This window comes from Parasteatoda tepidariorum, chromosome 7, assembly GCF_982258835.1.
Source record: "Parasteatoda tepidariorum strain Cologne lab strain chromosome 7, Ptep-v5.0, whole genome shotgun sequence".
Lineage (NCBI taxonomy): Eukaryota > Metazoa > Arthropoda > Arachnida > Araneae > Theridiidae > Parasteatoda > Parasteatoda tepidariorum.
In genome coordinates this window covers 108837171-108850160 of record NC_141761.1, presented here as the reverse complement: position 1 = coordinate 108850160, position 12990 = coordinate 108837171, and the positions used below count along the sequence as shown (strand labels likewise).

At 31.3% G+C, this 12990-nt stretch overlaps 1 protein-coding gene across 1 annotated transcript in view; it reads left to right on the top strand.

Moving 5' to 3' along the window:
• Window positions 1-12990, top strand: part of LOC107439313 (uncharacterized) — a 117545-nt gene that overhangs the window by 50338 nt on the left and 54217 nt on the right. The window contains exon 7 of the mRNA XM_087168475.1: window positions 2868-2957. Within this exon, the coding sequence (XP_087024601.1) occupies window positions 2868-2957 (90 nt within the window). The remainder of the gene's footprint in view (window positions 1-2867; window positions 2958-12990) is intronic.

The window sequence follows — 12990 nt, the reverse complement described above, 5'->3', positions numbered from 1 at the left end:
TAGCCTGACGGCAGGAAGACTTTTACCCATGATCCGTCTACCACTGAGGGTTGCTGTAGAAAAAGCTTGCTCCTTGTAGTCCTTAATCATTTTGTCGCCTAACTTAAGACATCAGCTGTTGTCTGGGGTTTTCGTTGAATATCGGATAATAGCTCACTGAACGAAGAACAAACTTCGAAAGTAGAATTTTTTTTAATTCAATAAAAAGCTGTGTTACTGCAGAGCACGCTGCAGGAAATTCGATCAAGTTCTGCAAAATAAAATATTACAGAGCAAGTTTAAGATACTGCAGGAAAAAAATTTGTTGTCTACTGAAATCTGTGCGTTAAGAGGTTAAAGATAAAATCAGTTAAATATTATTTTCTTTTAGCAATCATTTTAGTTTTTAATTTTACAATAAGCTTAATTTAATAAATAATATTTTATAATCATAAGGAAGCATATTTTCTGCAAAAATAGTTGGATGATAGTATTCAACTTGATCCGTTTTTCGGACACAAACTGCCCGGAAGAATTTTTTTTGTCACGTCATATCGAGTGAATCGGCAACGAACTAGTTAACACGTCTCTTCTTGTCAGATGGAGTGAGATAGAGAATGTCTCTGTTTCAATTTAAAAAGTACGTTTTTACCACAAATGTGGCATTTCTTGAAACAACAGGGTGCGTAGCGTTTTTAAAAAGTGCTTAAAGATGCTTATTTTTCATTTTCGTTTCTTAAAAGCCCTTAAAGGTGCTTTTTTCATTGGATGTTTTTGAAAAGTGCTTAATTTTCCCTTTTTCAAAATGAGATTTTTCCTTTATGTTGATTTTCGATTCGGAAAAAGACACACATTGTTTTATTCAACGTTTTCATAATTAATTCAACCTCAATCTAATTCGGCGTATAGTCAGCCCGTAGCGTATGAAAACGCCATTCGTTTTACATGATTCAAAATTTCATAATTTTTGACAATTGTTAAAAACAATGCCAAAAGGTTTTTTTTATTATTACATGACGGTTAAAACAAGATAAATCCGTCGATTGTCGAAAAACTTTCCAACCCTGCCTAATTATATTTTTTTAAGGTGCTTAAAAGTATTTTTTGAGTGCTTGAAAAGTGCTTAAATGGTGCTTATTTTTTGTTGAATAATTTGGCTACGCACCCTGAACAAATTTATAACCATTTTACAAAATATTTAAAATTGTGACAATTTAGGCGTTTTTATTCAAGTTTTATAAATTTTGAGACAATGCTTCTCACAAAAGATATTATTTGATTAAAAAAACAAAAATAATGTCCATAATATCAATATGAATTCGCAACTTTTGGTAAGCATTAATTACATTTCGCTTTGGAAAAAAATTGAAAAACCAGTCACCTTAGTTCTCACCCCCTCTGACGACTGAGTAAGAAAGAAACATCTTAAAACAATGACAATGGGATCCATGCAAGTGACGTAGTATCAATGCAAGTATCTCGATCCTGATTGGTTGTTAAGGTAAACAAAGCCAGGTTTTAACAACTGTTCTTTCCATTTCCAATACCGATAAAAGGAGGGCTTTTAAGTTTAAGGTTACTTTTTTTTTCTGTAATTTTGATACTAATTTGTGCAGTAAAATTTTCAAAAATTTAGTTTTTTCTCAATTGTTTAGAATTAATAAAATTTGCAATAATGTTGAGAGCTTTCAAGAGGCAACAAGTAATTTTTTTAAAAAAATTGGAAAATAATGGTTTTTCTTTTAATTTCTGTAATATTGAATTTAAAATTTTAACAAATGATTAAAAATTGTTAGTTTAGTTTTCTTTTAATAGGGCATGATCAAGTCTTAGCCGAGTTGCCTCGGTTAAGCGTTTCTACTAATGATGGCAACTGCTTTCTTGCTCCTTTTCTTTTTTCTTCCTTCTACGCATTAAATTGGGGGGGGGGGGCGTTGTTTTTTCGTTAATTTCAAATTTGTTGAGGCTTTGTAGTAAGTGATGTACTTTGGTTTTGTGATTTATCAATTTGAAGTAATTTTTTGAACATTGTATTCTTTTGTATTTGTTTAGGTATTATAATACTTTTGTATTTGGTTTTTGTAATTTGTATTGAAATTTTCTCTCATCCTGGACTTTAGTAAAACTTTTGGGGTACAGAGAGAGAAGCTTGTTGACATTCGTCGTGCTCTCTCGATAGATAAGGTTTTGCATTTATGACTTCCGGGACTGGTACCTCCTGATGACGTTATCTTCGGTTGTTTTATTTTTCATTGTTTTTATTCTTCTCTTAAGTGATACATTCTATAATCCTTCAGAAAGATTCTTTCACCATATATTTCTTATTTAATACAAAGACTGGCACGAAGCCATGTCGAACATAAACTAATTATGCATCGAAGTTGCCCAGTACGCAATATTAAAAAATACCACGTGTTGCAATGAAATACATAAACAAATAATAAATCTAGGAATTATTATTTGTTAATTATTTATTATTTTTAGAATTATATTTAATTATATTTAAACAAATTCAATGCTTGATACGACGCTGTATTTAATTAATTTCACGTTAATTAACGTTCTAACTCATGTGGAAAAACATTGACGTGCCATTTTACTTACAAACGATCAGCTGACACTGACGTCATGGGTAATATATATGTGAGTATCACGATCTTCTTCTTGAAGTGCAAGTACCCAATTGTAAAGGTTAATTTTACACCCCAATTTGGATATACAGGTAACAACAGTCTAGTCACCTCAAGTACCCAATTGTGAAAAGAAACATTCATGTATTTATTTTGCAATTATATTGTTGCTGAAATTATTGCAATAACAATTTAACGTGTGTAACGTAACCTTATGTTAACGTAATTATGTATGTTAAATTAATGTTTTATTTCCAGACGGCATTACATTATGCAGCCAAGCACGGAAAATTAGATGTGATAAAGCTTATTGCTGGAACCCATAAACTTGATTCTAACCTTCGAACGGTAAGTCATTTTACGGTGCTATATCTGAATTTTCATACTAAAAGTTCACACGATGGGTAATCTCATTATAACTGACGGAGAGTTATGAATTAATTTTTTTAACAAAATTAGCTTTACATAGTTAAAAATCCAGAGCATTTCTACGATTAGCATGTGACTTGAGAATCCATGCAAATGTATTTATGAGGAATATAAATTATCGTAATTAAAATTAACAGCCAAACAGGGATTACATTGTTTTTAGATATCTTTAAGTGCATTACTTAAATTATGCATGTTTTATAGTAAAAATAAATAATGTATTTTATTTGAATTTGAGAATTAAGAAGTATTTTGGGGTCAATATTTAAAACAACTTGGAGACTCCACTCACCAACCGTTGTAGTTGTTCCTGTTCCTAAAATAGCTCATTTTGTTTATAAAATAAATCATTATTATAATTTTATTAACCCATTCTCGGCCTAAGGTGCAAAAACATACCACTTTTATAAATATTTTTTTTATTAACACTGTGACGTTTATTTTTCACTAAATTTATTTCTCTGCTATTTTAAGGGTTTTAAAACATAAAATATTAGTAATTCAATTGGAGTAAACACTTTCTGTTGCGAAATTTTCAAACTTCTCTTGTTATTTGACTTAAAACGGCTATTGAGAAATTTGACTTTTTAAAAATGTGCAATTATTCCACTTGAGTATTAATCAGGTGTTTTTATGGTAGATTTAAAGTTGCAAGCTCTGTAAATAAAATAAAAATACAACAAATGTCATTAAAAAATCTAGTGTTCAACTAAAGGATTTGTTAATAGAATTTGGTCAGTGGTGCATTTGCGCACCATCTTATTTCTTAAATAAAGTATTATTTTTCCTGCTCAAAACTTTTCTTTTGTGTCTTTAATGAATGTAATTGAAGGCTATTTCCATGAAAATAATATGTTTTATCATACGAAATCGCATGTAATCGTACGAATTAATCATAACGAAATAGGCGGATACCTCTGTATTTGAAAAGTAATCTATCCTTGAAAAGAAAATGTATTTAAATTTAAAAATGCAGAATGTGTCACTGTAAAAAGTAATTAACGGGAAGTAATTTTGCATATTAATAACCTGTAACGATAACGTTTTATTGTATAACAGTTCAAATTAAAAATATCTCTTGAGTTTTATGGTATTTTTAAAAATCTCAATATAAATGTTGATTTATTTCTGGAAACATTTAATTGCTCACTTTCTCTTTTACAATCAACAATCATTATTTAAAGCAAAAAAAGTGGGAGGGGGAAACGCGAAAAAGCATTTAAAATAACAATAACTTCCGAAAAAATTGGAATTTCGAAAAAAAAAAAAAAAAACTCGCTTGAGTTCATAATTAAAAATTGACCCTTTAAGCCCATAAAATTTCAACTCAGGAACTGCAATCAGCAAGCAGTAGATCAGTCCACATGATATTTTTACAAATTTAGCAGTTGATAATTTTCGAAATAATAATCGATTCTTAATTCTTTTTATTTCATCTTAATCCCCGTGCATTTTCTACGCATCTTCATAATTGTATGTTTCCAAGTTTAATAGTTTTTGCGCAGCAAAGCAAAATATATCATTAAGCTGAATACTCATAACAATTGCAGCGACGCTTACAATTTTTTAATATCGATCGAGAGAAAAGAAAAAAGCGATTTGCATCTCTCAGACTCAAACATGGCCGTTGATTTTTACTAGATTGCAAAATTTTTTAATATAGAGAAATTTTGCATTGTATATAATGACATTTGCAGTGCTGTCAACTCTACTGGATTTACCAGTAGACTACTGGATTTTCCCATTCCTTCTTGGTCTATTGGTATAATAAAAATTCTCCTGGTTTTTGTACATTTTAGAATATTCCGTGAAATTGAGTAAGTTTTCGAAAAAATCCCTATTAGAATAGAATTTTTACACAATTTATTGCTTAATTGAATATTTAAATAAGTATTACCAATGCATAATGAAGAGAGCATCTCTTATAGTAATCAGTTTAAAAAATATATTTTCTTTTTCTTTGTTCTAAAAATTTCAGTTTATTTTTATTCAGAACTCCCTTTTCAAATTATAAAATCTTTTAATTATCAATAATGATTTACTTGTCTACTACTATTTGAAATTATGAGTTAACGTATTAAAAACCATTTCAAATTCGTACAATTTTAATCATAAATTGCTTAAAAATATTGTAGAATGGGAAATATTGCAAACCATTTATAGTTATTAGTGTAATAAAGTTTTTGTATTTTGATAGCAATAAAAATCTCTAAAATTCCCTATATGTAAAATATTTAGTTACTTAGGCAACAGTTATCATAAAATTTATATTATTTCGTAAAATCTACTGGATTTTTTTCTATCCATTTTGGCAGCTATGCATTTGCAATATTGTATTTTGTCCGAAAAAATGTGTAGTTCGAAATGAATTTTCTTGTTAAAATCTGATGACCAACCTGCCTCCGTTAAATACTTTTACAGAACTTAAAATATTAGAAGAAGAAAAAAGTAACATTTGCGGGAAATAGCCCTTATTTATGAACAATGTAGTTCAAAATTAACTTAGACAGCCGTTAACATAATCACAGAAAATGAATTCGGTTGAAGTAATGCAATATGCATTTTTCGATAAATATGCATATAACAGATGTTAAACACCTTTTTCATTTTTGACAAATAAATGTTCGGTTAATATTCAAAGGGGAGAAAAAAAACTAAATCGAGATTTTTCAAATTATTTAAAAGCTTTGTAAGTATCATTCGATTGTTTAACTCTTTTAAACAATAAGAACCTATGAAAGCACTGCATCTTCGTTGTTTTTCATTTTATTTAAAGCTGATAAAAATTTTCTTTCATTCTAAATTTCTGAGTTAAGAAAGATGACCGATCTTTTCCCTATTCTGTTTGAATCGAACGATTTATTTCACAAATCGCTGCATTTAGTTCTGAAATGGGGCATAAATAAAGCATTCCTCCTCCAGAGACCCCTTTGTCTTCTTCTGCGAAGACATTTTAATTAAAATATCCCAGAATCGGTTCTTTATTGAGCGTATTGTGCTTCTTCGATTAGGCAGTCCCCCCTCCCCCACAATATCCTACTTCCACCCTCATTCTAACCCTTTTAAGCTTAGATTTGTGACAGAATATTGCTCAATAATGAATTACAAGAGCAACTCTTTTCTCTTATTGTTATTGCTTTGAAACTCCTTGTGACAGCTTTTCCCGCCCTTTTCATTTTCTTGTTCGTTTTCTCATTATTATAACACTCCATCTCAGCTGTGTCTTCAGCCATCGCGTATATATTATTATTAAAAGTCGACAAAATTTCTGACTTTTCCCGCGCTTTCTCCGTAAACAAACTTATTAAGGACTTGTTTCTCTGGATTTTTAGAAACGCCTTTCTCTCTTTTGTGACTTGTATCGTTTGTTTTCTCCTTCTCCCATCTCATCCGCCATGTTCACCCGATTTAGAGTCCCTGTCATTTCATATTATGAAACTATTTCTTTTTTTAAAAAAAATATGAAAGAAATTTGTTGAATTTCGATCATGGCATTTGTTTATAGTGCATTATATCCACACAATATTACGTATTCTGAAATATCGTTCTCTTTTTTTTTTTTTTTTATGCGTCTCGGAAATAAACTAATAATATCCATCAAACCTGTCCACTTCTGAGAATTCAAAAAATCGAAATTAGAATTTATGAGAAATCCGGAAATAGTAATTAGAATTTCAAAAGTTAGTATATCTAATAATTCCAGTGATAGGGATTAGTACTTACAATCCGAAATTTAATATTTCTAAAAATTCCAGTGATAGGAATTAATACTTATAATTCCACAATTTAAAATTTCTAAAAATTCTAGTGATAGGAATTAGTACTTCTTATAATTCCAAAATTTAATATTTCTAGAAATTCCAGTGATAGGAATTAGTACTTTTTATAACTTCAATAATTTAATATTTCTAAAAATTCCAATAATAGGAATTGATGCTTGTTATAATTTCAGAAATTATAATTTTTCTAAAAATTCCAGTGATAGAGATTAGTATTTGTTAGAATTCCAGGAACAGGAGTTACAATTCTTGAACTTAACATTTATAAGAATTTCAGAAATGGTTTCTCTAATTCCAGAAATTAGGAATCCGAAGATTTTAAGAAATAGAAAATAAAAATGCAGAAATTGGTATATTTCTAAGAATTCCCGAAAATAATACTTTTTGTGATAATTCATTGCGCTTTAAAGGAGCAAGAATTCTCCTCATACTATGACCCCTTTAAACAAAACGTAACAATAATATTCTGCTTTAGAAATAGCATCTAAATTATTATTTTGTAAAAATCGTTAGAGCGAAGTAAAGAGAGAAACTTTATGTTGGGATCAACGCCGTTTATTTATTGCGCAAAATAAAAAGAGAACACTTTAATAACTTTGGATCTAATGATACGTTTTTACGTTCTTGAACTCAATCTTAATGATCCAACCTTAAATATGCTAATTAATTTAGATTTATTAAGCTACGTATACTTAAGCTAAGAATTTCAAAAATTTGTATTTCTGAAAATCCAGTCATAGATATTAGTACTTCTTATAATTCCATAAATTAGCATTTCTAAGAATTCCAGAGATAGGAATTAGTACTTCTTATAACTTCAAAATTTAATATTTCTAAAAATTACTATGAGTGGAATAAATACTTCTTATAATTCTAGAAATTATAGTAAATTTTAAAAATTGCAGTGATAGAAATTAGTATTTCGTTTAATTCCAGAAATAGGAATTGCAACTCATTGAACTTAGTATTTAGTAGCTTCTCTAATTCCAGAAATTAGAAATGATCCAACCTTAACTACGTTAATTATTAAACTGTAAATACGTGCGCCATACCTCCGGAAATTCTGAAACAAATCAAAATATTTTGCACACAATTATAAAACTCTATGATAAAAAATTATTTTTCTTAGTTATTTAATCAACTAATGGTCGAAAAAATTTTGAATTGTGAGCTACACAAATTTTTTATCCAATTAAATAATTTTTATTGAAAAATCCAGAATTTTTATTGAAAAATCCAGAAAGCAATTGGTTGTTTTTTTTTGTGAAAAAAAATTTATAAATAAGACTTCTTCAAAAGTAAAGGGAAATACCTAAAACTTTTAACTCCGCCTTAACTATTGGCACTCTATTTTCAAGACTCCTGTCCCCCTTTCATATTTTGAGTTAAAGAATCCATCTAAGAAAAATTTACATTTATTCACTTTTGTTTCTGATTTTGTAAATAATATGGTTAACATGAATTATAATATTTAAGATAAGGCCCTTAACCCATTCATATTTAGTCCGAGTATTGAAATAATCCTATCGTTGGGTCAAAGGTTATTACAGTGCTCTTTAAGCACTGTGAATACAAGCCTGTTTTTGTTCAGGTATTATTGATATCGCGTAGCTTGTTAGATTAGTTTTCATTCACCCTTGTATGTATATTTTATAACCGTCGTTGAACAGCCGACCCAATTTTTAGGGTTTCCGACTAATTATGTTCAACACCGTAGCCTTGTAATTTTGAACTCGATCCAGAAGGCAAGGGAATTCAAGTACTGGGAGAAAGTTACCTTCATAGAGGCCTTTTTGATGAAACTAACCCGCATTTGCGTTACATGCAAAGGAAAACCTCCCATGGTTAGCCTGACGGCAATGGTACTCTAGATGCCCATGATCCGTTTGCCACTGCGGATACTTTACGTAAGCACTGTGGTCAGTGTGAGTCAGAAGCGGAATTTGTATCAACCAGCCGTCGCTGGGATTCGAACCCGGGTTATACTGCATTGAAAGGCGAACGCTCTATCCCCTTAGTCATCACGCCTTACCTTGTGTGCATAGTAAATTTTCATTCCCCTTGTATGTATAGCACACTTTTACTATTAAATCAGCAACATCGGTTTTAAATTGTTCTGTTTATGCTCTGTAAAACAATTTCTTTATTTCGACCCAAACATCAAAATATTCCTTTTTAGAGGAAACAGTATTTTAACTTCACCCGGATATCGGGTAGCTGCTTAGGAAAAGGGGTGGAGTGAGAATCCCAAAAGACTGACCCCAGCTGGCCCGATTTCCATTTGATTTGTGTCCTGAGCCAAGCTTCACTTTTATCTCTGTATTATTTTCATCGGATTGTCTTTTTTTTTTTCTTTTTCCACTTTGAATTGAGATTTGTTTTGTAGAAAGCTATCGGTGTTTTATAAGTTCTGAAAGCTCTGATAAAATGGTTTTCTTCTTTCACTTTATTTTGATTATAAAAGTGGAAAAGATACTGTACACGCCTTTTTTCACAAACTTATCCGATTTTCGTTATGTACGTAGCTTGGCTTACGTACATACGATGATAAAAAAAAAAAAAAAACATACTTTTAAGAAAACTAATTCTAAATAGAAGGATTTTGGAATTTTCAAAATCAGCTGCTTAATATTATAGAGTTTTGTGTTGACAGAAGAAAGGCTTCCAAATCAAGAATTTTCTTACCGAGAAATGGATATCCTAAAAACCTGCATTACGTGTATGAAATTTTATAACCGTCGTTGAACAGCCGACCCAATTATGGGTTTACAACTACCAATGTTCAACTCTGTAGCCTTTTAATTTTGAACCCAATCACCACGGCTCACGTGTATGAAATTTGAAAAGAGAAAAGTTTTGGACAGAAGGTGGTTTTTAGGAATAAAATATAAAAAAAATCGGGAAATATTTTTATCATTAGTAGGAAGTTCCGCCCCTGCTCACTCCGTTCTTCAACCCCCGACGCTTGTGGTCAGGCCTACCGTGGGAGGTTTTCGTGATTTTCCTCTCCATTTAACACAAATGTGGGTTAGATCCATCAAAAAGTCCTCTACGAAGGCAAAATTTCTCCAAATGATTTATCCAGTAGTTCACTTGTCTTCTGGATTGGGTTCAAAATTACAACGCTACAGAGTTGAACATGAGTATTCGTAAACTTAAAAATGGGTCTGCTTTCCAACAACGGTTATAAAATATAAAAATAAGTTTGGTTCTTGGGCCTTCTTAAATTTTATTATTATTTTTTCTTTCTTAAGAACTGTCTTATAGAATTTTAATGTTAATGAAGCATGAGTTTATATCCTTTTAATACTTTTATCACAATTTCATTATTTATTATTCTTTAAAATGCATTTAGTATATTAAATATATTTAGTATGTGCTGAGTCCTCAAGATATTGGGAAGCAAGAGAACTTTTAAGGCAATGACTTCGGTCTTCTTTCTTTGTTATCCTACGTACATTTGTATTCGTTATTTATTTCATCTTTATATTTGTACCTTTTTGCCTTGCCATTGGAAATTAAAAAAATAAATAAATAAAATAAAAAACCTTTAGTATATGTATGTTTGACATGTAGTGGGGACGCCAACAATTCTGTTCTGTCCTGTACGTGAGCCCTGTTTTCGAGTTATCTGTGACAAAACTCTCTAGCACTAATATCTTTCTGCAAGATACTTTTAATAATAACGAACATATGTGTTACTAATTTAAAATAACAAATGCACTGAGTTTTCAAACAAAAAACTATATAATTTGTTTTAATTGGACATGTATTAATTTTCTTATATCATGAGTGATATTCTAGGATCGTATTGCGGGGGGAAACGCACAAATTATTTCCTCCTTCGCATTTTGTTAATAATCATCACAATTAAAAAAAAATTAAAAATCATGAAATCCGTAGTAGTAATTGCCGAAAAAAAAGATCGCCAACGAAATCACACGAATCTAACTCCTCAAATGACCTCTTTCGATTCGAGATTAGGTTGTTGTAATAAGTAATATCGTATAAAAAATGTTGGATTTTAAAACTATGGAGAAATCGATAGCAGTAACTGCCAGAAATCCGATAGAATCATAGCCTTAAAAAGAAAATACTCTAATGCACGATTCGAATTTTTCCATATTGTTTGAAATATATCGGGATATTTAAAAACCCCGTGTGAATCAATATCAATAACTGCCCAGTGCCCTACCAACCAGGCTATCCCGGTCAAGTGTAAGAAATTTTTGCAAGAAAAGAAATTTTTTTTTAAAACTTTACGAAAGAAAAATCTTTCTGCAAGAACTCAGTAACGTTCTGCTACTATGTCGCCGTATTGCTGCGATTTTGCCACGAGGTACGTGAGTGTGTTTACCGTCACTAGTGTAACATTTCCCTATGCATTTTCAACATCAGATTCTGATCTCCTGTGTAACAGGAAATAGTATTTTTTTTTCTTCTTTCCTTTTTCCACTCCTAGTCACCTGAAAGCGATTTAAGCACTTAAGGTCTGAGCATATAACATGGCATTTAACAAGCCATCCCTGTTGTAATTGTAAGGATCGATGCACAACATTGTATCCCCCCCAATAAGGATCTGCTTTCCTTTACAATTCAGTATGTGCAAGCAAGAAATGACAAGACCAAAAAAAGAAAAAAAAGTTGTGCAAATCGAGCTGTCCGTTCATCCCGTTGTCAATCTTCGGGAACAAAACCAAAAGGCGTGACAATAAGGACTGAAAACATCTGTCCAAGCATTTTTCCTTTTTTGCGTACAACAAAAAATATTATAACATTTCGAAGTGGGTATTGAACCAGATGCCCACCCCGTTCCACAGAAGGATTATACACACCACGTGGTGTGGTGCATGCGAAAGTCACGATTTGTAATGTTCTGTGTTTATATAAAAAGCACTTGGACAAGCGATTGGCGTGTCAATCATTTGAGGATCAAAATCTGGGACTTCTTTATGTTTTTTTTAAAGATATCGGGGATGAAAAGACACTGTTTTTTAGGGTGACGCGTCACGCCCGTCACGTTTTTAGAGCCAATGTCATTTTTGTCTAAAGTTTTCGTCTATCAAAACCCAGAAGCGCGATTAGATACGTTCCTCAAACGATAACTTTCCCACAGGGTTGACACTGATCTGGGCAACCCCCACCTCGCTTAGAGCTGTCAATCAGGCAGGGCGGCAGCTGGGATACGAGACAGACAAGTCCTGCCAACCGTGATGGGGAATGTTTCAATATTCAACTAAATCCGAGATGACAACTACCGATAAGGAGGGAAGCACCCCAATAATAATAATAACTGGGATGGGATAATGCTGGGAGCACCTACAATGGCAACTGGCTTAATAAAAGAACGCGTTAGTTGTAAACGTTATAAATTAGAGAGTTATGTGACCAACTTACACCTGAAATAAATAATCTAACCAGAAGTCTCCATAGTATATACCAGCAAAAAGTTTCTGATCAAGATGAACTAATGGGGGGGAAAAAATTTAAAAATTATTATCGTCTTATTACGACCACTGGTTACCCATTGGTCAAATGCTTTTTCTTTCTGGATTGACTCCGTTAAACACCACAACATTTCAAATCATGGGTTGCAAAAACCGTCTCAATGGATGTTTTTCGTCGGATTGGTTTTCAAATCCTGCCTATTGTACGTGTTTCGAGACGTCACAAAATACTTTTCCTTCTTCAACATTCATATTTATATTGAAATCACCGTCAAGCCAGTAATTATACGTTAATAATAAAAAGAATATAAAAATACTTTAAATTATTATTATGTAAATACATTAAAAATGCCTGCTAGTGAAATAAAAAGAAAAACGGCAGCGGTAGCCATAGCAACTCATGCAATGACGACGCATGCGCACTGTTTACTATTACTCTTGAACTCAGTTGAAAAGTGTGTGGACGCCATCAAATCCAAACCAAGACTCATTTTGCCAATTGGTAAAAAATAACACTGAAGGAAAAGAACACAGAAAAAAATACACCATTTAATTATACGAATTTAAACACCGACTTTATTCTAGTCATTAAATCTGAATCTCAGGAAATTAAATTTTAAGAAATATGGATATTTTTGAATAAATTAATGTGCAATAATGATTTAAAATAATCAATATACAAGTTTTACGAAGAGGAGAACAAGTTTTAAAATTTTTGATTTTTCT